The sequence below is a fragment of the Erpetoichthys calabaricus genome, chromosome 5 (assembly GCF_900747795.2).
Source record: "Erpetoichthys calabaricus chromosome 5, fErpCal1.3, whole genome shotgun sequence".
Classification (NCBI taxonomy): domain Eukaryota; kingdom Metazoa; phylum Chordata; class Cladistia; order Polypteriformes; family Polypteridae; genus Erpetoichthys; species Erpetoichthys calabaricus.
The window spans coordinates 40,529,579-40,553,271 of NC_041398.2; the positions used below are offsets into that span (position 1 = coordinate 40,529,579).

The 23,693-nt window shown below is 36.8% G+C and overlaps 1 protein-coding gene across 2 annotated transcripts in view; it reads left to right on the forward strand.

Moving 5' to 3' along the window:
• The window catches only part of exoc6b (exocyst complex component 6B), a 625,017-nt gene extending 602,949 nt beyond the window's left edge, over window positions 1-22,068 (forward strand). Inside the window, exon 21 of one of the 2 annotated variants that reach the window (XR_007935144.1) lies at window positions 18,320-18,461. Coding sequence is in view for 1 of the 2 variants with exons in the window: in XM_028801461.2 (XP_028657294.2) it covers window positions 18,320-18,446 (127 nt within the window). In the remaining variant the exon portion in view is untranslated. Of the gene's footprint in view, window positions 1-18,319 lie in introns of both variants that reach the window. The other variant, XM_028801461.2, reaches the window with a different exon arrangement.
• The last annotated feature ends 1,625 nt before the right edge of the window (window positions 22,069-23,693 follow it).

Consider the following 23,693-nt stretch of genomic DNA (forward strand, 5'->3'; position numbering starts at 1 on the left):
AAAGTACACAAAAACTAAATAAGAGCAGCAGTTGGAGCATGGGTTCTAACTCATCATAAACATTAGAGGCTACAGTATAAATTATTAAAAAAATAACAATAATAATCCTTGGACTGGCACAACATTGGAGGCACAGATGGATTAAAATTAATTTAGCTACAGGTTTGGAGTAGGCTTTGACTGCATTGCTGAAGTCGTATTTAATTCAAAGTATATTGTGACATTGTGTATTAACTGGATGGTGATATGGTCCAAGGATACAGTTAACAGCAATCACAGGTAAGTGTTTAGTTTAAATCATTATACTTCAATTTCATGTAATTTTGTAATCATGTTAGACTAGCCTCCTTACAGTATTTCAGGGACTTTCATTTCCAAGTTTATGGGTGCTACATTATAAGATTATGATTATATTGTCAATGAAGTTATATGTTATGTTAGTGGGTTAAATAAAAAGTTTCTCACTCTCTATATGTTTTGGAATACAAAGGAAATTCTTTTCACTTCTATAACAAAACATTTAATCATTTTAGAGAAATGTGCAAAGAGAAAAAAGAAAACCTTTTAATTACATACTAATTGTTACGTTTTCTGAAATGTTGTTGTTTACTTCTATGACAAGGATTTGATCATTTTAAAGAAATGTGCAAAGAGAAATAAGAAAACCTGTTATTACAGTCTTAATTGTTACATGTTTTCTGAAATGTTGTGCCTCACACATTTATTTTTCTGAAATTGCCTTGTCCAGTGGCTCCTCTCTTGTGACCACATTTTTATGTACAGATACAACCATGGTGTCTCTGGCTGTAGCAATACAGTATCTAATTAGAATAATTACAATGAATTGCCATTGTGAGCTGATGAATTTGCAGACGCCCTCCTCTTTAAGCAATTTGAAGACAGCTTGTAACTAATTTTCTGTCTTCCATCTTTTAAACCCACTTATGCTGAGCAGGGAAGCTGCAATCTATCGGGTGCAAGGCTAGATCAATCCCTGGACAGCCCAGCCTATCACAGTCTGATCTGACACAAACTCTCCAGAGCAAATTTAGCATTGCTAGGCCACCTAACCTGCATGTTTTTGGACTATGGAATAAAACCCAAGCACCTAGATGAAACCCATTGAACACAGGTAGAACTTGCAAACTCAACACACAGGTCACCTGGTACTTGAACCTCAGCCTCATGTTTGTTTATTAAGTTGCGTGTTTGATGAATTTATTGGTATTAGATTCAGTTAAGATTTTAGTACACTGTGATATCACATTTGAATTACTTACAAAATTTATTTAAACACTCAAAAAAGGGATAATACTCTATTGGGCCCTTAAACAAGGCCCTTAACTTGAAAACTGTTCAGGAGGTGCTTTACATTGGCTGTCACTGTGCTCTGACACCCAAGGGTCATGCAAAAAGACAATTTCCCCTCAGGGATTTACAAAGTATAGCCAAAAAAAATAAATAAATAAAAATCGGATATAAATTAAAAATCAGAATTCAGTGGCTACCAGGCATTACCTGGGCTTCTGACTTAATTGCTTCTCAGAAAATTCTTTGTCAAAACCTCCTGATTGAAAGATTTGCTGCCAGTCAGATATCTCATCCCACCCATCCTGCTACGTCACACACTCATGTTGTTCCATCCAGTCTAAAGCCTGTGAACAGCTCTCTGCTCTTTGCTACAGTATTTTCTCCAAACTACTGTAATGTGAACTATTTAATTTATAAAACTATAAACTGTTCAGAATTTTTTTTCCTTGGGCACACACACAGTTTTTATATTCATGATTTCAGGGAGTTCCACAGGGTTTATTAGGAGATCCCAAGACCCCGTATCTGGCACCTTATCTTCAGGGTGCAAGGAAGATTTATCAGATAGTGATGACCCCTTATCATATCTCAGTCTGTTCATAACAAGTGTGACAACATGTTAGATATTGTTGTGAGTGGGATCAACAGACATGATCCAGCTGTACATGCTGTAACCCAGAGGCAGGTGGCACAGAAGGTCATAAGCAAAAAATGTTTTGGATGTTTGCATTTTCTTGCCAACAATTTACCTGTCTCTTGACAAAAATTCTTTCAGGTATTCTGTATATTTTACACACCTGAATTAAATTGTTTTTTGCCCATCACTTGCACCTTCACCTGCTGGGCACTCTTACTCTTTGCTCATGCACTAATTGCTATTCTTCTGCATTATCTACTTAATTCCAGGGTACTGCTAAACTATTTTTCTGTGGTTCCCTCACTACAGTCAGTTGAAGCCTAAACAATGGAACAAAAGTCTTATTACTAATAGCCGGCAGTGAACAGAATCTGCCTAGAACCCATCCCCACTCCAAAGAGCTTAATCTAATCAAGAGTCTGAGAGCGTGAAAAAAGAGCCAAGAGTGGAGAGGAAGAGATGTGAAGGTGTTTAATGCACAAACAGGGCTTTGACAATTTCAGAAAGCTGATGGCGAGATTCAATCAAAACAAAACTGTATGGTACTCCAGTATAAAGATTACAATTATGATTAGTTTTGTTGTTAAGTTATTGTTTGCATTGTCATTTTTGTTCCCCCTAATGTTGTGCAAGTCAGTGTTCTTTAAAAAAGAAGTTTGGAAAAAGTATTTTAATAAGTGAGCGAAGATTTTGAGATTAGTGACAAATCCCTTGCACAAAACAAAATTTCAGGATGTAGTAAGTTTGAAATTGTTATTGATAATCACATTCTGCTACTTAATTTCAGAAATGTTGCTATAATTCAATTTCATTACTCTTTAAATTTTATTGACTCTCTTATTGTAAATTTTGACTGTAGTAAATAGTTTCACTTTAAGGACAAAAATCAATATGCTGCTTATTACATTCTCCTTTTTATTTTAAAAATTCTTTTATCATTACTATTTTGATTTTTAAAAATTCATGTGTTAAGAGAAATATAGTCTAACCTTCCGAACACAAGCTAACTTATTAAGCCTCTGAACTACTTATTCAGCCTCTGTAGTACTTAGCTTCTCATTGAAAATTAGCAAATTAAATGAGTGAAATTCATGGCATTGTTTTCAAATAAAGTAGATTATAATAATAGTTTTAGTAGCAACTCTGTGTGTGTGTATTTACAGTACTGAGATCATTTTTAGAGTTACACTGAATGGGTTTGAGTCCTCAACAATGATGATCCTGCAAGCTGGATCACACTTGGGGAAACATGCCACATGGCCATAGTGCTGTAACTGACGCTGTCTCACAATGCAGGTAATGTGCCTCATTCGGGACTCTGTGAGCAACTACTTATTCAACACAAAGTCAAACCAGTGGTACTCAAGGATTCTCTGAAGAGACACAGTAGCAAAAGGAGTCCAGTCTTCCTCTCGGGTCACTGGATAGCATCCATGGCTGGCAAACTTATGGCAATACAGGAAGCACCAGGACTCTACAAGACTTGGATCTTGGTCCTTTTGCATTGATATCGGTGGTGCCACTTATCCCTTTCCAGCAACCTCATGATCCCCCACTCTCTCCCAATCCATCTACTGACTTCATAGGAAGAGTCATCAGAGACTTGAATGTCACTACAGATGTAAGTGAACCTCTCAACAAGGTTGACACTCTCTCCGCAGACAGACACATTACTGATGGCTGTGCCCAAGAGGTCATTAAAGGCCTGGATCTTGGTTTTATCCAGGATACTCGGACTCCTTGTTCAGTCTCTCAAGAACCCTGATCAGAGCCTCCATTGACTCTGCGAAGATCACAGCATTGTCAGCAAAGTCAAGATCAATGCATCTTTCTTCACCAACAGGTGAAGAAAGTGTACAGGCCAGTCATGATATTGAGCAACTTTGAGGGGATCCCGCGAAGTCTTGGGACATCCCACATTGCAACCCAATCAACTGAGTCAAACACTTCACGAAAATCGACAAAGGCTGCAAAGAAACTGTTCCGATATTCACATTTGCACTCGATGAGAACCCTCAGTGCTAGGGGGCAGTCAGTGATATACTTCTAGGTGTAAAACCAGACCAGTCGTTGGTAGGTAAGCAAAGGATCATGGATCCTATTGAGGATGACCCTAGCAAGGACCTTACTCGGCACCGAGAGTAGTGTTATCCCCCTGTAATTGCTGCTATCGCCCTTTCCTTCTCAATAGGGACAAGTACCGTTTTCCAGTGAGTTGGGATGATGCCCATCTCCCAAATGGAAGCAAAGATTGCTTGCAATGCCAGGAGGACAGCCTTGCCACTAGCCTGGTTAAGTTCACCCCAGATACCACAGATCCCTGCAGCTTTCCCTACCTTCAGCTGGTTCACCATCTGTGCAATCTCAGTGAGATTGGGTGGTTCACAGCTAATTGGAGGATCATCCTCAAGAACCTTGGAACTAGCTTTGAGCACTCCTTAATTAACAGCTGAACATTAAGTGCAATGCTTTTTATTTTCAAAAAATTGCAGCAAGTTGCTGATGATACATTTTTCATTTTCTTAATATTCCCTAAATATGGTTCCATCCTGCAATCTCTTTCATAATCCTGCTTTCATTCAGTATTGTGCACCAGAAAATTAAATTAAACAGCTGAAATAAGACTTAACTACTAGAATCGACTTCAGGAAGCGGTCCCCAACCAAACAAAATGCAACAGATATCCTCATTTGCACCTGCATCAGGAATGAAGTACAGTAGCTTCCAAAGCACAGTTAATGTACAAGACACTGCTGCCCAGAATTAATTCAATATACAGTGGAACCTCGGTTCACGAACGTCTCGGTACACATACAAATCGGTTTACGACCAAAAAGGTCGCCAAACTTTCGCCTCGGTTCATGATCGCACACTCTGTATACGAACAAGCCAGTTTCCCTTTCGGTTTGTACATGTTCAGTCTCTCCCTGTGCATTTCCTGTGCAGCGAGCAAGAGAGAGAGAGCATGACACACACACACACAGGCAGCACGAGAGAGACAGACGCACACACACAGGCAGCGCGAGAGAGACACGCACGCACACAGGCAGCGTGCAAGAGAGAGACAGACGCACACACACAGGCAGCGCGAGAGAGGGGGGGCTGGACGCATAAGGTAGGAAGGCAGTTAAAGAATGCACTGGGCTTGGTTTTGTTTTCACTTCTGTTTACAGTGATTGGTTCGTAGCCTGCATTGTTGCAATGTTACTTTTCTTGGTGGTTTATTAAATTACGGATTTTTTCAAATGTTCATTTTTTTCCCTGTGCTTAAAACTCATTAAAAAAAGTGTTTTTAGCCAGCGGTTTGTAGCTCTATAGCGCAAACTATTGCAGTGTTAGTTTTCTCTGTTGTTCAAGGTTTTCTCAGTGTTATTCAATGTTTTTACATTCAGTTTACTATTACACTGTGCATTCCATGGTTTAATTAACTATATTTGTGCTTAAAAACTTAAAAAAAATATTATATTTACATACAGTTCGTATGGTCAGGGATGGATTAATTGTATTTACATACAATCCTATGGGGGAAATTGCTTCGGTTCACAACAAAATCGGTTTACGACCAGAGTTTTGGAACGAATTATGGTCATGAACCGAGGTTCCACTGTACGTTAAATTTTAGTAAAATAGTGCAATGGGGAAATATCCAAATATGATAAAATCAGACCATCATAAAGGCATCAGTCCCTGGCCAAGTCAGTGTATGGGGCTTACACATTCTCTATGTGTTTGCATCTGCTTTAATTGCTTCTGATTGTTTTGATTGTACATTTTGATCACTTCACAGATTATGATTTCTTTTTATTTCTTATAAAATTAGCAAACCATGTTCTCATGCATGCCATATTTGTGTGCTTCAGACACGAAGGAATGTTCTAATTGCAATCGATTGATGTATTTTTTGGGTAGTCCTGAGTAGATTGTGTTACAGTAATCTAGTCGTCTTAAAACAAAAGTGTGAACTAGTTTTTCAGCATCTTGCAAAGTTATAAGTGATCTAAATTTTGCTATATTTCTTAAGTGAAAAAATGCTGTCCTAGTCAAATCAAGTTAGGGAGCATGCACTGGTACAGTGCGTTGCCGCACCCACCACACAACGAAACAGCTCGGGATCCCGGGTGGCAACTCCCCCAGGCTGACATGCGGTCCAGTCCCACCCTCTGGAAATGACCCTCTATCTCAGGTGTTACATTTGCGACCCCTTGGCCTGGTCCAATCACTCGGGTCTCCAACAATGAGGATCCTATGAGCTGAATCACCCTCGGGGAAATGCGCCACATGACCATAGTGCGTAATTGATGCTCCCTCACAATGCAGGTAATGTCCCTCATTCGGGACTTCATGAGCAATCGCTCATTCGACACAAAGTCAAACCAATGGTACCCAAGGATTTTCCGGAGAGAGACAGTACCAAAGGAGTCCAGTCTTCGTCTCAGGTCACTGGATAGCCTCCATGTCTCGAAACCATATAGCAAGACAGGAGGCACCAGGACTCTGAAGACTTGGTCCTTCATCCTTTTGCATAGATATCAGGAGCGCCACACATCCCTTTCCAGTGAACTCATGACCCCCCCATGCTCAAACAATGAATGTCACTGCCAAGGTAAGTAAACCTCTCGACAAGGTCGACACTCTCTCCTCAAGACAGACACACAACTGTGTGCTGTGTCTAAGAGGTTATTAAAGGCCTGGATCTTGGTTTTTATCCAGGATACTCGCAAGCTAAGAAACTCAAACTCCTCACTCAGTCTCTTGAGCGCCCCGATCAGAGCGTCCATTGACTCCGCGAAGATCACAGCAGCGTCAGAAAAGTCTAGATCCATGAATCTTTCCTCAACAACAGATGCCTCACAGCCGCTGGACCCTACAACCTTGCCCAACACCCAGTCCATACAAGCTTTGAACAGAGTAGGAGCAGAAACACACCCCTGATGAACCCCAGAATCAACTGGGAAAACCAGCGCGTCTGCCTCGACTACACAACACTCACCTACCAGCATGAGGTCGCTGGATGTCATGAGCAACTGTACTAGTGATCTGATTAAAATTTAGGTCAGATTCAATAATTACCCCTAAATTATTTACCTCTGTCTTGAGTTTTAAGGCTAATGGATCAAGTTTATTTCTAATATCCTCATTATATTGATTTTTGCCAAGCAACAAGATTTCTGTTTTCTCCTTATTTAGTTTGAGAAAATAACTACTCATCCACCCAGAAACACAAATAAGACATTGGATCAGTGAACCAAGAGAGTCCGGGTTATCTGGCGCTATTGATAGTGTTGTGTGTCGTTAGCAAGTTATGCCTTGAGATAATCTGACCTAATGGAAGCAAGTAGCTTGAAAAGAGCAGTAGACCCAGGATAGATCCTTGTGGAACACCATCTAGAATATCATGTGTCTTCGAAGTATAATTACCATAACTAAAAAAGAATTTTCTACATGTTAAGTAAGACTCAAACCAGTTTAAGACAGAGAGGCCCTCCTACTGACTAAGGTGATTTATAAGAATATTGAGATCAATGGTATCAGATGTGGCACTCGGGTCTAGGAAGATGAGAACAGATAAATGGTCTCTGCATTTACCCACAAGTCATTTACTACTTTAACAAGTGCAGTTTCTGTACTGTCATTTGTTCTAAAACCTGACTGAAACTTATCAAGAACAGAATGTTTATTCATTTTTTTTTTGTTTATTTATTTTTCTTGAGCAGAGGTTTAACAGCAGCAGTCTTAAGACAGTCTGGGAATACCCCGTATCTAATGATGAATTTACTATGTCAAGCACACTATCAATTAGCACATTGAATACTTCTTTGAAAAAACTGGTTGGGTTGGTATTGGGTGAAGGACACAGGTGGAGGGTCTCAGTTGAGAAATTATTCTAAATAGATCAGGTAAATTTATCCTGGTGAAAGAATTTAATTTGCTTAAAATGGAATACCGGGGTTTAATAGGATCAGTATTAGGAGGATATAGTATATTATTTCTAATATAATTAATTTTGTTATTAAAAATATAGCAAAAGCTTCACAAGTTTCACTGGAAGTTTTTTGGATGCATTCCATTGAATGACCAGTAGCACTAAAATTTAGAACAGGTATTACAAAGTAACACTGCAGACATTGCTTAATTTGCCTTAGTGGCAGATGTGGAGACCTATAAGTACACTTTGTGTGAGCATCTTGAGTTTTTCCCATAAATCATGAAAGCAGCTAGTAAATGGTAAATATCAGGCCAGTCTGCCAGTCGCATACTTTGAGCAAAAACCATTTGGTTGCAAACTAGTGTCAGTAAACTGATGCTTCATTAAATCATTACAGATATTCATTTGTTTAGATTACCAGTTGCATAATATACTTCCAAATGAGAGGTTTTTCCATAACAAACGCAGCTTTAGAAAAAGTGTAAAAATAGTATAGGTTTCTATAAAGTGTATAAAGTCAGTACAGTCCAAATGCACACTTCAAAAAGTTTTGCAAAATAACAAGTGACCTAAGAAGTACAATATGAGATTAAGTTAAACAATTTATCACAAACAAAAGATGCATCACAAGTGCCACCTTTTGGTCATTTTGCTAGTCAAGCTCATAAAATGGTAGGTTGTGTTTGAAATAGTCTGGGCAGAGGTAATACTGCACATTATCACAATGTATAGCTTCAACTAATTGCATGCAAGGTTGCTCTTTGAAAATCTATTGTCAGAAAATGTCAAGGGGTTTACGCTGTCCTTCAGCAATATTTTTTCAAGTGGCACTGATTTATCAATATCTTCCAACATTCTCTCAAACATTTAGTAAAACAGCACCTCAGGTTGTATGGGTAAGTAATTTTAAGCTCTGATCCCATTTGTCTAAAAGTCAGGCTTCAGTTTGTTCTGGTGTTCGCTTGCTCTGAGCCACCAGGTGGCACTGTCAGTCAAACTGTATAAAAAGGAAAGAAAAAAAACTCAAAGATCAGAACATAGTTTAGGGTCTTCTCCTGATCAAATTGGGGAGGTGTGCAAATTTTAACTGAAATTGATTAAGTGGTGTTAATTTGTATACTGGAGATACAATATATATGCACACACACACAATCACAGATTTTGAGCTTTATTTAGTAGTTGACTAGCTTGATTACCAGTTTCTAAATTTAGATTTTAGGACCAAATGGAAGCAGTTAGAATTTTCTTTTTTTAATAAACTACAGACTGCTTATGTTAAGTTTTCATTTGATGAAGCGTAATGCACTCTAAATGATCTAATTTACAAAGAAATTTTCAGGACCCTGAAGACAATTTAACTATCTACTGCACAGAGGCAATTTACATTCAAAGTATCTTCTCTACAGTGCCTTAGTAATTTATGACGCACATGCATTGGTAGAATTGTTTTGCATTTTACCAGTAATTTAAAACTTTAATGCATCTGTTTTGTTATTTAAGGAGTTTATGGTGTTTTTAGTTTAAAATGGTCAGATAAGTTTTATAACTTAATGGTAAAATTAAATGCAAAAGTAAGAGATTGTATAGATATAAACTTTTGGACTGTACCACCCATCAACAGGGTAAATAGCCAATCATTTGTGTGTATTGTCACATGTTCCAGCACCCCTCATGTGATTTTAACATAAATATGATTTGTCTGGAAAAGAAACGACATAGGAAGCAACATCAGAAAAAAAGAGAGAGAGACCATTTCATCTGGACTTTGGAGAAGGTAACTTATGTATCACACCTATTGCTGAATCAAGAAGCTGTCCAGGACAACATCCATCCTTGGCACTGCTGATTGTCAGTAACCTAAGACTACATATATCTCCAAACTTTGATATTTTATTTTCTGTTATACTTTCTTCTATCGGTATTATTATACTTTAATAAATACCCCTTTGCTTTTGCATTTATATACATTGTCTTTATATCTAGAGTGATTTAAGTAATAAAGTAAATATTCAGGCACCTGCTACAGGGAAAGATTGCCATTTTCTTATCTTTGCAAGGTTTATCAAGTCTGAGAGGTCACAACTCAATAGGAATAACAAGTGCAGTAAAAGTAAGACACCATTGGTAAGAAAGTTGCATAAAACCAAAAGGTGTATGAACCTTCATATGTCTCTGGGACACCTGTATGTTGTTAATGTTAGGGATAGCGAGTCCTTATGTGGAGTACTGAGGACTGAGAGGCGTTTTAGGCATCACTCATTTTTACCTAGGGAAATGGTATCCTGTATGAAATACTAGAGAGTGACTGGCAGTTAGGCATCACTCATACTTAATTGTGCGAATAGGATCTCTGTATGTGTATCTGTGTATGTGGTAATGTTAAGGTACAAGTGTGGAACAAATGTATTAAGTCTCACTCATCTCTCAATAATGCACTTGCTTAGTTGGAGTTTTATTAGTAATTCCCTCATAACTTACACTGAATAGTGTAGTACTAGGGTGTTGTACCGTGTTAGCCATTATGAATGTAGAGAAAAGCCAAGCAAAATGACACCCGTTATTGGCTAACTAAAAAGATTACAATATGCAAACTTTTGAGGCAACTCAGGCCCCTTCTTCAGGCAAGATGTAATCTGAATAGTGTAGTAATTACACTGAATAGTTACAGTACAGTATACATTTTTTTTAAAGCACTGTTGGCAGGAATGTGTTTATCATGTTAATTGAATGCAGGATCTGGATGATGAAAAAGAAGCAAGACGTAAATGGTTTATAAAGTTTAGTTTATTAGGCCAGTTTTCAACCCCCTGTGCTTTTTTTAACTTATTGTCAGTGGCCGCAGGTGCATGGTAACCTTAGTGAAGAGTGCATTTTTATTATATAATAATTGATTACTTGGGTAGTGTTTTTTCTCATATCTATCCATTATATATGTCCTCATCACGCTGGTACCTAGAGATGTATTAAAGCAAATCTACACTAGACAGAAGATTGCCTTCTCTTTTTTGTTTTAATCTACAGCTATCTGGAAATGTGCTACTTTGGCAGTACTCCAGTTTTCCATAACTCTTTAGTGGTGACCTCCTAACCCTTTGAATGATCATTTGGCACGTACTGTATTTTTTTATATATTATTTAATCAGCAAGTAGTCCTGTTATTGATTAGTAGTACTGAAATGATGATAATAAAATTCCTTTGGTGAAACAATTAGTTTTGTGGCCAGCAAAATGGTAATCATTTCTTTTAAGTTGGTGGTGATTTACAGGAGCAATTATCTGGTTTAATTAATGTACAGAGTTTCAAATTAAGTGTGGAGAAATCTTTCAAAGTTGCACATGCCTAATTAAAGTTGCAAATGTTGTGCACCTTTCCAAATATTTGCAGTGGTTTAACAGATGCAATATGTCATCGGGAGTCTGCCTGAACTGTTTCAGGTGTTCGAAGAAATGCTTGCCAATCAAGCCACCTTCACAGGGTTTCTGGTTTTCTAATGTATAACATTCTTATAGGAATTTCACCAAATAATTAGGTTTATTTCTTTATCAGCAGAAACAACAAAATGAAGGACAACATTCTTTTGTCAGGTATAGTGATAGAATGAGGTCAATTTAACATTGTATGGTGAAATTGAGAGACTTCTTTATAAAGACAATACTTATGTAAACCTGGGTTATGAAAGTAGCAATTGCATCAGCTTAAACTGATGGTGAGTACATTTTTCATTCCGCGGCCACTTATCCAGGCTTAAGCACTATATTAGATTGTGGCTGGGGTAATTCAAGCCTTTCATATGGGTTTCTACTTTTAATAAATGCAAAGGAACATCCCTCTTAAAAGTCACACACTACCACATTAGCTTAACATTAACACATATGCTAAAATGTAGCAGTCTGCGTAATTTTAACATAAACGGTTCCAGAAAAAAGCTGCTAGTGAGTAGATGGAAAAGTGAACAGTAAAAACTCGGGGACACGTTTGTGAAAAGACACTGCTCAAGCATATTCAGTTTCCTTGGTCATGGATGATTGTGAGAATTCTTTGTAATGATATGATCCACTATTGGATCTAATTTTAATTATTTATTTTGTCTTTTTTCTCTTTCTTCATCATGTAAAGCACTTTGAGCTACATTGTTTGTATGAAAATTTGCTATAGAAATAAATGTTGTTGTTGTTATTGGTTTCTGCCTTGCATAGTTGCTGCCAAATTAAGTTCCACCTGTCAGCAATTTTATCAAGTATGTTAAGTAAATGTATGGATGGTTGCTTAATTTAGTGTATTTGCATGCAGTTTCAAAAGTTTAATATAGAGACTGTTAGTAGAGTTGTTTTTTCCTTTATGGCCCTTTTGCCATCCTTTTGTGCAAGTGATATTGGTGTGAGACAGGGTGGACTTTAAGTTGTTAATTCTCCTGTACCTTTTTTGGAAAAAAAATTCTTAATGATTTGCTTGCAGTCTTGCATTTTAAAGAGCACAATACTAAAATGATTGAAATAAAGCTGATGTATAGAAAGGTTAGATTTTCATTTTAGCATTTTACTCCATGAATCATATTAGATTCTGAAGTGCAAGAAGTTTTCTGAAAATCTGTCCATAGGTAAGATGCAGTAATTCCTTTTTTGTTTATATAAAGTGTAACCCCAGTACAAATAAAATAATTTTTACTTGCCTCAAAACCTGACACATTTGTCAGTTATGTTATGTGAATCACGAAATACTGTATTTCACTTAGTAGCTGCTTATTGATGATGCAGCCTTAGCCAAGTAGTCATTAAATTTTCAGTTTGTTACCCAAATCTTTCCTTGTCCCAGTGGTATAGTTGTGTGTTTTTGGTAGGAGAAATCACTAATACCTCAGCTTTCAGTGACACTTGGATGTTGCTAGAGTGAGCATTCAGTTCTTACTTGAGACTTTGTCATTTTAATTAAGCTTGCTAAAATTATTATAGGAGCAAAAGAAAAGCACTGATGTCAGCTGTATGAGGCTAGAAGTATTAAATATATTATTAAGGTATGTGTCATTATGTTTTCATTACCTATGTAACTGGAGTATTCAACCAACAATGCAGGAAATTCAGACCATTTCTTTTCTAGGAACTTCGGAATTCATTTTATTAAAGAAAGTTAATTATTTTTTACCACACCATTCAAAAGGGTCTCTGTTTTCAGTGACAAGTTCACTAGAGCCACAGAAATTAAGAAGGAAAACTTTTAAGATCATATTTCCAAATTATCTTATAATCATTGGCAAATTCTACTTTTCTTTTTTTTCTTTTTTTTTTTTTTGTATTTCTGGTCCAATATCTGACCACTTCAAGCATGTTGTTAAAGGAATATCAAACTCCCATTTCCCTCTGTTGTTTATTCTCTTGAAAAGCTCCTTTCAAACCTGGTTTTGGGGTGTGTCTTATGTAATCTTTCCACTATTGCTCTTCTGCACCTTCTGTTTCTTCTAAGGCCAGACTTTCATATTCTGTGTGTCTCTTGCAGTTTCTCTGATTTTGTCCTTGTTCTTGGCCTTTTTTAGTTTCTCTCTTCTATTTACAGCCAGCCCATCATCTGCAGGTTTTGTATCCATGGATACAACCAACTGCTGATAGAAAAAAAGTTACAGGAAGTTCCAAAAAGCAAAATTTTAATTTCTTGCACACCAAGCACTACTCTGAATCCACGCAAATGAAGAGATGTGTAGTCATACCCTGTGGGATGTTGGCTTGAGAAGAGGAATGGCAGGGGGAAATAGGTTTGGGCAAATGCACCAGCCCTCTGCTCTTGGCCCTCAAGACTAAGTAATGATTCTTCCAGCGTTTCACTTACATAAACCTTGTTGCAATTTTTATTTCCTCTGTAGTCAAGTTTGTTTGTCATCTTGGCACTTTGCCAGAGGCCGTGAACGATTGCGGCAGGACCAGTCTGAAGACCTCACTAAATCATCCAATTGGCAGAAGTGATGGCTGCTGTGTGCAAAGTGCAGAGACTTAATCAGTGCAAGCTCAAAGGCTAAGAGGGAGTGTAAAGTGCTCTGTCTCAAGAAAATAAAAATCTTAAACCTTTTGAAAGTGGCATGTTGCTTGCCGAAGTGGGCCGGAAGAAGGAATCAGGCATTTGAATAGTAAGGCTGAAATTCGTGCTTTAGTGCTATAATAAGTCATCTATAGACACCATGAAGGTAAGCCTTCAACCCAAACTGAAGACCAGAGCACTCTGGAACAGGTTTTCATCAAGGACATCTCCGTACTTTGCACCCTTCAGCATCACTCTGGCTATAAACATCCCTACACTACAGCATGATGCTACCATGATCATGCTTCATCTGTGAAACTGTATTGTACAGGTTATAAGAAGTGCCGGTTTCCTCCTGACGTGACACTAATCTTGGTTTCATCAGATAAGGGAATCTTTGTTTCTTACAGACTTTAATAGTCCTTAAAGAGGCCTTTTTGCAAACCCCATGTGGACTTTCAATGTGTCTTTTACTGAGGAATGGCTTCTTTCTGACTAGCCTAGACCAGTGGATTGTTGCAGTGATGGTTGTCCTTCTGGAAGTTTCTCTCATCTTCAAACAGGTTTTCTGGAGCTCAGCTAGAGTGACCATCAGGTTCTTGGTCAATTTGGCCAGGTGGCCAGCTTTTGGAGGGGTAATTTTTTTGCCTGACGTCTTCCTTTTTAAAATTATGAACGCAGCTGTGCTCTTTGGAAACTTTCAATGCTGCATGAATATTTTGTAGCCTTTTCCAAATCTGTGTCATGACACCACCCTGCCTTTAAGTTCTGCATGCAAGTCTTTGACCCTCAGGGCTTGGTTTTTGCCCTGATAAACATTGTTAAATGTGGACCTTCTATGGACAGGTGGGTGACTTTCCTTATCATGTCCAATCAATTGAATTAACCACAAGTGAACTCCAAACAAGCTGAAGAAACATGTAAGGGATGATCAATAGAATGGGATAAACCTGAGGTAGATTTCAAGTGTCATGAATGTTCTGAATACTTCTGTAAATGTGATGTTTCAGTTTTTTTTTACTTTTAATAAATTTCCAAAAGATTCTAAGGCTGTTTTCACTTGGTCATTCTGGGGTATTGCCTGTTGCTTGATGTGGGTAAAAATGAATTTAAATGATTTTACAACAAGGCCACAAGAGCAAAATGTTTAAAAAGTGAACAGACCTGAATACTTTTTCAATCCATGGTAAAGCCCTAAGTAGACTTGTCACACATAAAAAAGGATTTTAAGTCATAGGTGATTAGACTGTTATTGAACAAATCACAAGATATTCTTCTGTTCAAAACTAATTGAACCCTTTTAATTAATTGTGTCATCTCCTTTAGCATCACTAACTTAATACAGTCTCCTCCTATAGCCATTTATCAGTCACTGACATTTTGCAGGGTGGATTTTTTTTCTCTCTCCTTTACAAAACCCTTCCAGCTCTGTGAGGGTTGAGGAGTATCTTGCCTTAACCGCCCCACAAAAGCATTTCAAAAGAATTCAGTTCACCACTTTGGTTCAGCCATTCCAGAACATGAAACCTCTTCTTTCTAAGTCATTATTTAGTGGACTTGAAAGTGTGGGAACGCTGAAACATCTATTTAATGGTCTACTTTAGTTTTCAAACCGATAGCCTAATGTTCTTTTCAAGAACTTCTAGATATTTCTCAGAATTCATGATTCCATCAGTGATGTTAAGTTGCCCAGGGCCAAAGTTAAGAAGAAAACCCCATACCCTTACCACTACAATGCTTGGCAGTAGAGATAAGGTTCTGTTCGAGGAAGGATGTGTTAGCTCTTCACCAATCATTGGTCCTCTTGTGCGCTAGTAGTTCAATTTTGGACTTACGTGTTGAGAGTCTTAATGTGTCTGAGAAATTTCAGGTGGACAGTTTTGTTCCTTTTTGGAAAAAAAATTAGGTGGAAAGCCTCTTTTTAGTACTGTTGTCATTGTTTTAAATGCCAGCAAATTGTATACTATATGCCCAAAATTGCATTTACATGTTCTTTTAGAAATGGCTCATTAATCTTATCCAGGATGATAAACATTCACACTTTTTTTTCCTCAGTTCTTCTGATGTTTTTTTTAGATTGAGGCATGATACTAGACTTGACAGAAGAGTAACTGATTCACACTTCAGTTTGATTGACTAGCTTATTGATTAGCTTAGTTAACACAAAATCATTGACTCAACCTCAGCCTACTTTACTTTGATGTAAGTCATAGAACTAAGGGTTCACTTATTTTAGCATTAGAACATTAGAACATTCTAGACGAGAACAGGACATTCAGCCCAACAAAGCTCACCAGTCCTATCCAGTTAATTTCTTCCAAAAAAACATCAAGTTGAGTTTTGAAAATCCCTAAAGTCTTACTGTCTACCACACTACTTGGTAGCTTATTCCAAGTGTCTATTGTTCTTTTTGTAAAGAAAAACTTTCTAATGTTTGTGCGAAATTTACCCTTAACAAGTTTCCAACTGTATCCCCGTGTTCTTGATGAATTCTTTTTAAAATAACAGGCTCGATCCACTGTACTAATTCCCTTCATAATTTTAAACACTTCAATCATGTCACGTTTTAATTCTTCTTTTGCTTAAACTGTATAGTCTCAGCTCTTTTAATCTTTCCTCATAATTCAACACCTGTAGCTCTGAAATCCGCCTAGTCGCTCTTCTCTGGACATTTTCTAGTGCTGCTATGTCCTTTTTGTAGCCTGGAGACCAAAACTGCACACAGTACTCAAGATTTGGCCTCACCAGTGCATTATAAAGGTTGAGCGTAACCTCCTTGGACTTGTACTCCACACATCATGCTATATAACTTAACATTGTGTTAGCCATCTTATTGGCTTCTGAACACTGTCGGGAAGTCAATAGCTTAAAGTCCACTATGACTCCTAAATCCTTCTCATAAAGTGTACTCTCGATTTTCCGACCGCCCATTGTGTATGCAAACCTAACATTTGCACTGTTTTTACATACTGTGTTTATTTTTTGCCGCTAGGACATTTTATTTCACAGCAAAGAACAGACTGGTGAATTATTACAGTTTATTTCAATTAGGAAGGCACAAATTTGGATTAAATGTGAGTTCAGTATTAGGGCCAGCAATCATTTTAATCCATATTACCACTGGCTGGTTTGGCTTCTTTCTCTCCAAACTCAATTCCAAGCCTCAATTTTAGCACCACATTTATTCCTGTTTTTAATACTTGCTTACCAAACTTTCAAAAAAAAAAAACTGAATTTTGTGACAGTCCCAACACTTCCCTTATAGCTACCAGCAGGAGTTTATTAATCTTTGCACTGTAGCTCCCTCTCTTTGCTAGTCTTTTATTGTTTATGGTTAAAGCTTCTTCGGTGTCAATGTTCAAATTGTGAAGACTTGCATTTACTATTTTAATTTTCTCTTCTTCTCTTTAGCCCTTTAATAGGCTAACCTAATAATTTATAATATGTTATTTCGAGATTCAGTGGTGTACATCCAACACTTTGCTTATGTTGCATTGTGAAACCCTGCTTAATGACTTTATCTGTGAAAGGCACTATATAAAAGAAAACATGATTCACATCCTATAGTGCTCTCAGTCTGTCACTTTTGATGTTTTGTCTTTTCCCCAGATGTTGCTCATTTGGTTCCTCATCTTTTCTTTCATGCACCCTATTAAATTATTACAGACTTACTTCTACTGAAATTTGATGATTATGAATAAAGTGTATGGTTTGTAAATTTGTGATCCTGAGTAATTCTTTGTGCGAATGAAAGTGGCACACAGTCTATGGACATCAGTTCTCCACCATTCCCATGTTTTATATGGAGCCACTATTTTGAATAAACTTTAAAGTACTAGTCATATATAAGTTTTGGTGTAATTTTTACAGTTTTGAGCAGGGGGGAGTGAAACCTATCAAAATTCATCAGCGAATGAACATTCAGTGTAGAGTTGCATGTCTTATCACTCTAACAAGTTTAAAAGCAGAGACATTTGAAGAGCAATGTTAAATTAGTGCTTTTTTCTTCCACTCCTAAAGAATCTCAGTTCTAATTGGTTCAAATTTTTTGTTTAGAGACATTTCAAGAACAATGTTAAATTAGTGTTTTTTTCTCCCATGTCCTAAAGAACCTCAGTTCTACTTGGTTACATTTTTTGTCACTGCAAGAAACATGGTCCTAGTAATATTAATTTATCCTACCCAATAGCAGTTCCAGACTAGTTAAACGGTACTATCCTGGACTGTCTTGATACATGAAGTAACATTTTAAAAAAAAAAAACAAACTTCTTCCTAGCTGTTGTTTTTATTTGTCACCGTCGCCAGAAGCTGAAAGCAAAGTCTAAGACCTGATTATCACCCAAGGTTTTTATACTAATGATTTGAACTTTGTTTTGTAAGACAAAGATGTATATTTTAGTTCTGTAGATCTGATTGTCATTTTTTTATATGTTTTTTCAGGATGAAAGACTCAAGTCGTAAGAACACCATGTTTGCACAGTTTCGAAAGAATGAGAGGGAAAAGCAGAAGCTAATTGAAACAGTGGCCAAGCAACTGCGCACACTAATTAACTCCCAGCAGACCTGAGAATGGGGTGCCTAAAACATTCCAAGGACTGCCCACCTCATGCTCTTCTTGTCATTTCTCTACATTTTTGTATTTTCTCTATTTTTAATAATACTTTCTACTTTTGAACATGCAAGCTTTGCTAATAGTATCAATTTTATAAAAGAAATGGAGCTTCAGGTTAGCAGAATGTTTGTGTTTTCTATTAATTTCATTTTCAGCTTAAGTTCTATGTCTGGCTGGCCTTTTATATGCATTAGGTGATGTGTGGTTTCTAGCTGGCATCAGCATAGGTGATAAACCCCTCTTCCTGACTGTGTGCCAAGGAGAAGTTCAATATGTGTCTTCCCCAACTAAGCCTCATACTTGTTTACAGTGTTTATAAGGAGGTGTCTGAGGCTTAGATGTTTTAAGAGATTGAGTATGTGTTTCTTAATCCAAACAGATCTCTGCAGTCTCATTTCTACAAAAGTATTGTGAATATAATTATGGCCTTTAGTCTGCTTGGTGATCCCAAAGACATAGTTCACCTTTTTTAGATCTGTGAAGACAGTAAAATGTTTGGTTCAGTAACATCTTTAGTTTAACTTAGTCACTCTGTAATGACTTCAGTTTAGTTTAGATGGTCACTCTCAAGAACATGTAGAGTTGTAAAATTGTCTCTCTACTGTATCCATGCTTGTAGAATCAGTGCTTTTAAGGCAGTAACTCAGAATCAGATGACACACAGGTAATTATTTAAATATCTAGTGTCAGACAACAATACACTTGCAGTTGTCAGGAATTTCGTAAATACTAATATTTATTATATTTTAATTTTAATATAAATGTTCAAAAATGCATTTTTATTTTATGATATATGACATCAAGTGGACTGGATTAGCATAATGTGTATTCTTGCCAAATACTTAACTGACTGGTGAGAATATATCTAAAGTTAAGCATGAGAACCTGAAGGGCATTGTACTTTTCCTTCACAGTGTTTAACATACACACACCATTACATGACGGAAAAAAAAGTTGCTGAGAGCTGCACCAATGCAAAGTGCTTAATCAATTTACACCATATTGTTGAACATTGTTATGCAATTGTCAGTCAGTAAATGGTGAAACATTTAAAGTGGCCACATATTTAAGGCCAGCTTCTTTCTTAGGAAGCTCATCTCCAAGTAGCATGGTATTTTCAGATATTGTGATTATTGTCTTTGCTGTCTTTTCTGTTAGGATTGAGTTACTTCTGACTTAAACAAAAGATCATTGGTACCGTAATTATGCTAGATCTACTATGACACACCTCTGGTACTTAGACTACCCTTCACAAATCCTTTTTGGGGTCCTGCATGAACACTGTAACAAAATAGAATCTATTAAAGACCTATGCCAGCTGGCAGTAAATTGCAACCAGGATGGCTATTTTTCTGACATTATCTTCCTCAATTCTTATTAAGGAGAACTGACTATGTGATGACAGTGGTACGTGAACAGCACAAGATCTGCTTGGTTTTCTATAGGTAGATTTTGGTGACTGCTAACTTAAACCGTTATAGGTCATTTTGCTGCTTAAAAGCCCACTGCTGATGTTCAGTGGCCAGCTACTGAAGTATACCCTGGAGCCTTCTCAGGGGACCTGGATTTAATGAATTGGGATGAAGGATTAAATGACAATTGCAGAAAAGTTAAGCGTGAGCTCTTACAGTTCTACTGAGACTGTCAGCTTTTAGTGTAATTCAATAAGTCCCAGTTGTCTCTGTGTTACCAAATACACACTGCCTCTACTGTACAGCTCCTAAGTTAACCTATTAATTGCCAGCTGCCCTATCCAGTGGCTCATTTACATTTGTCTTCTCAATATGTCATGCCACCTGGAAAAGGGTGCAAAAGAAAGGAACTATAAAGAAAATGAATAGTGTGAAATCAACCAGCTTCACATCTAAAAATAAAGGTGCCTTTTTCTTTACCTTTTTTATGTTTTTTATCTTTTATCATTGTATTAAGTATATAAAAGTATAAAATTAATCAATTTCAGCATTTATAATCCCAGATTTCAGTACCTTTTTATGCTTCTATCCTCTGTATCCTCTAGCCATCCCAAACTCATTTAGAATGTGATGTCTGTGAACCAGTTAAACAGTGCAGCAAGCCAGTCATCATACCTTGTTAAAACACCTTTAGTTGAAACATTCATATTCACATTTGCAGCAGAACTGGGACACTGCTGTTTTATATTTCACAGAACAGGCTGAAGTGTTTGACCCATGTATTCATTAGCTGTGTTTTCCATTTGGGTAACTCTTGTATTTTAAAAGTGCCTTCTTCAAATCGAGACTTGCATACCTACTGCTGTTTAACTGTCAGATGTTTCATTTTTGTCTCCCAGTAATACACAAATCAAAAGTTAGACTGTTCTCTCTTTATTTCAGATGCAGCCACATCTGTCTTGATGGGTATGGGTTTTCCATTGAATTTATTTTCGCCTTGTCACGTCATTAAGTAAAGTGATTGCCAATGTAAACATGACTGAATAGCCATTCAGATTTGGATACCTGAGCAATACATGGGCCTTGTTAACTCCATTTGGAGTGGTTTTCATTGTCCTTTTATAATTTGAATTATTAGACTTTTGATGTGTTTATTTACAGTCAGTGATATCAAGTAGCATTTTGTGTGTGGGTGGGTGTGTGTGTGTGTTTATGAATGCCTCCAGTGACACCAAAATGTAATTTTGGACAATTGTTTGACTTCAAGGGCTACATATTATAAGGGATTATGTGCCATTTTTGGCTCTTTTGATATTCAGTTTTGATTGTGTGGTAGTGCTGCCAAATTTAACTACTGTACTGTACTTCATTGTGAAATACTGACTTTATAGCAACAGCCCTCTGGTGAAATGCTCTGTTCGCTTTGCTATATATATATATATATATATATATATATATATATAATATGTGTGTGTAAACCTCTGACATCAAAAAAGGGAATGTTTTGACAAAGAGAATTAGTTAATCTGCTACACTTGTCATTTTTTACAATTACAGTCTACATCCTTGGTGGAGGATCATTAAAAATCTGGTAAATAAACAATAAAGGTATATAGAATGTAGGTGATGAATGGGAAGTTTAAAAAGGCACTTATGTGTCACCTCTCCTGACCAGACTTGAACCTGATGGGTCAATCCCGACAATCTAGACTGTAGCATTGACTCAACCTCACTCATAACAGTTTGTCAATATGAACCTCTAGGCCTCATCTTTTAGAGCTTAGTCCACTCCTCCTAAGATCTGGTGAGTTGTGGGTGTGATATACAGTAACCAGTATAAATATAATTTTCTCTGTTTGCTGTTTAAAACAGCTGTCACCATGTTACTTTTCAGTGTTTCAGGATGGGATTGTACAGTAGTTTGGGATTTCGTTTGATGTAAAATTTAAAGGGAGTTTTGCAACCTTTTTTTTTTTTCTTCTGTTTGACACAAAGCTACTGAGCTGTTTGATACTAAGAGAGAGGAGTATCATATGGAACAAAGGGAATAAGAATTTTGATAGAGGGGTTTGGGGATTTTGGTTGTGCCTGCTGTCTTCAACATTGTATACTCATTGTAAAGTTTTATTAATGTTGCATATTTGCAATAAAAATTGTCTAAGTCATGTGTTTTATTATTATTATTCTGTCTAGACTTTTGGATGGTGCAGTCGAACAATTAATGACTGACAGTTCTCATTTAATTTAAGTATATTTACCCTGCGTGTTAAGAAAGTGGATGGTTAAAATTCATTTTCAACAACCTTTAATAAAGTTTACTTAAAAATTATTTATTTCTGCTTAAATTTATTTTTGCTGTAATTTAATATAGACTATAATGGTCATTATTTTGAGTTGTCTATCCTGGGTGCCAATTTTGCTTCTGGCTAGAATAATGAAGACACAAGCTATGGTTTTAAAAGGTCTGGGCTAGTCTCTGGAAAGAGAAGACTTTTCATTAGGTTAAACCCATTTACTTGTGTGTCTACCACTTCAGTTGGTCACAGCTACAGCAGTCCTACTGTTAATGGCTGTTTTTCTTACTCTTTATTTATTGATGTTGCTGTTATTTGTATCAATGTTTTGTGTACCTAGTCCCTCAGGGAGAGGATGTGTGCCAGCCTTCTCTTCTTTTAAGACACTTTATCTCAATTCATGCCAAGGTAGAAAGTAGCCTAGTAATTCTTTCCTGTGCTTGCTTTTTGTTACTAACTTTTCTCTGGTTTTTCAGAATCCTTATTTCATTCAATATTAAGCTTTCAGAATCATATTTTCTGATTTATTTGAAAAATAGAAATTAAGAGGAGATTGTGGGTTTTAAAATATGATAGCCGTGGCTGTTCTTTCAATTTCAAGCCAGAAATCTCTGGGGCACCTTCTTTCCTTTGTTAGACTTTTACATTTTGCTTATTCCTTTCTCACATTCTGGAGATATTACACATACAATTTGCTTAAGGAACTTATTGGCTATAGTTTTTAATTTTTATGGTAAAATACATTGATTTTACTTTTTGACTATATCAGTAAATGTTTTGGTGTAGATGCTATATAAAAATTGGTATAATGTCTAACTCACTTATGCTTCTGCATAAGAAAACTCATGGGACCATAAAAATATTTCATTATAACAAATATGAGGAAATTTCATATACTATTGTGACCAGGGTTGCCAGCAACTCACCATCTCTAATGGCTGTGGTACATGGACAATTGTAATTAGTTGCCGCATCTATAGAGTGCAGCATTTCACTTTATGAGTTACCCACAAATGCTATATCAGACTGCTCATTCTGTATTTTACTACAGGTATATTTTCAATTGATGTAAAATATTTCCCTATTAAAGTATTTATATGTTGATGTTTAAAGAAACTAAAGTGCTAAGAATAGTAAAGTTTGTTTATAGCTTCAGTGTTTGCCATAACTTATCGTAGAATCAGAGGTATTGCATTCGAGGCTTAAGAAACAAATAGTTGCTATATGTTATGTACTCTTTAATAGACGTCTACACCCTCCATCTTCATAGACTTGGTGATACTCTCTTGATGTTGCTATGCTTGATGACACCTTTGAGTACGATCTGTGTACTAATTGACATTCTAATGGATACAGTTACGGCCTTAAACTGCTGAACAAGGACTCGTAATAAAAAGGAGCTATTTAGAATTTCCAAATGTGTCCATATTTAAAGTTATTTTCTTTTAAAGAGCATTTGGCCTGAATATCAACATTTCTTTGGAGGGGCTTTCCCA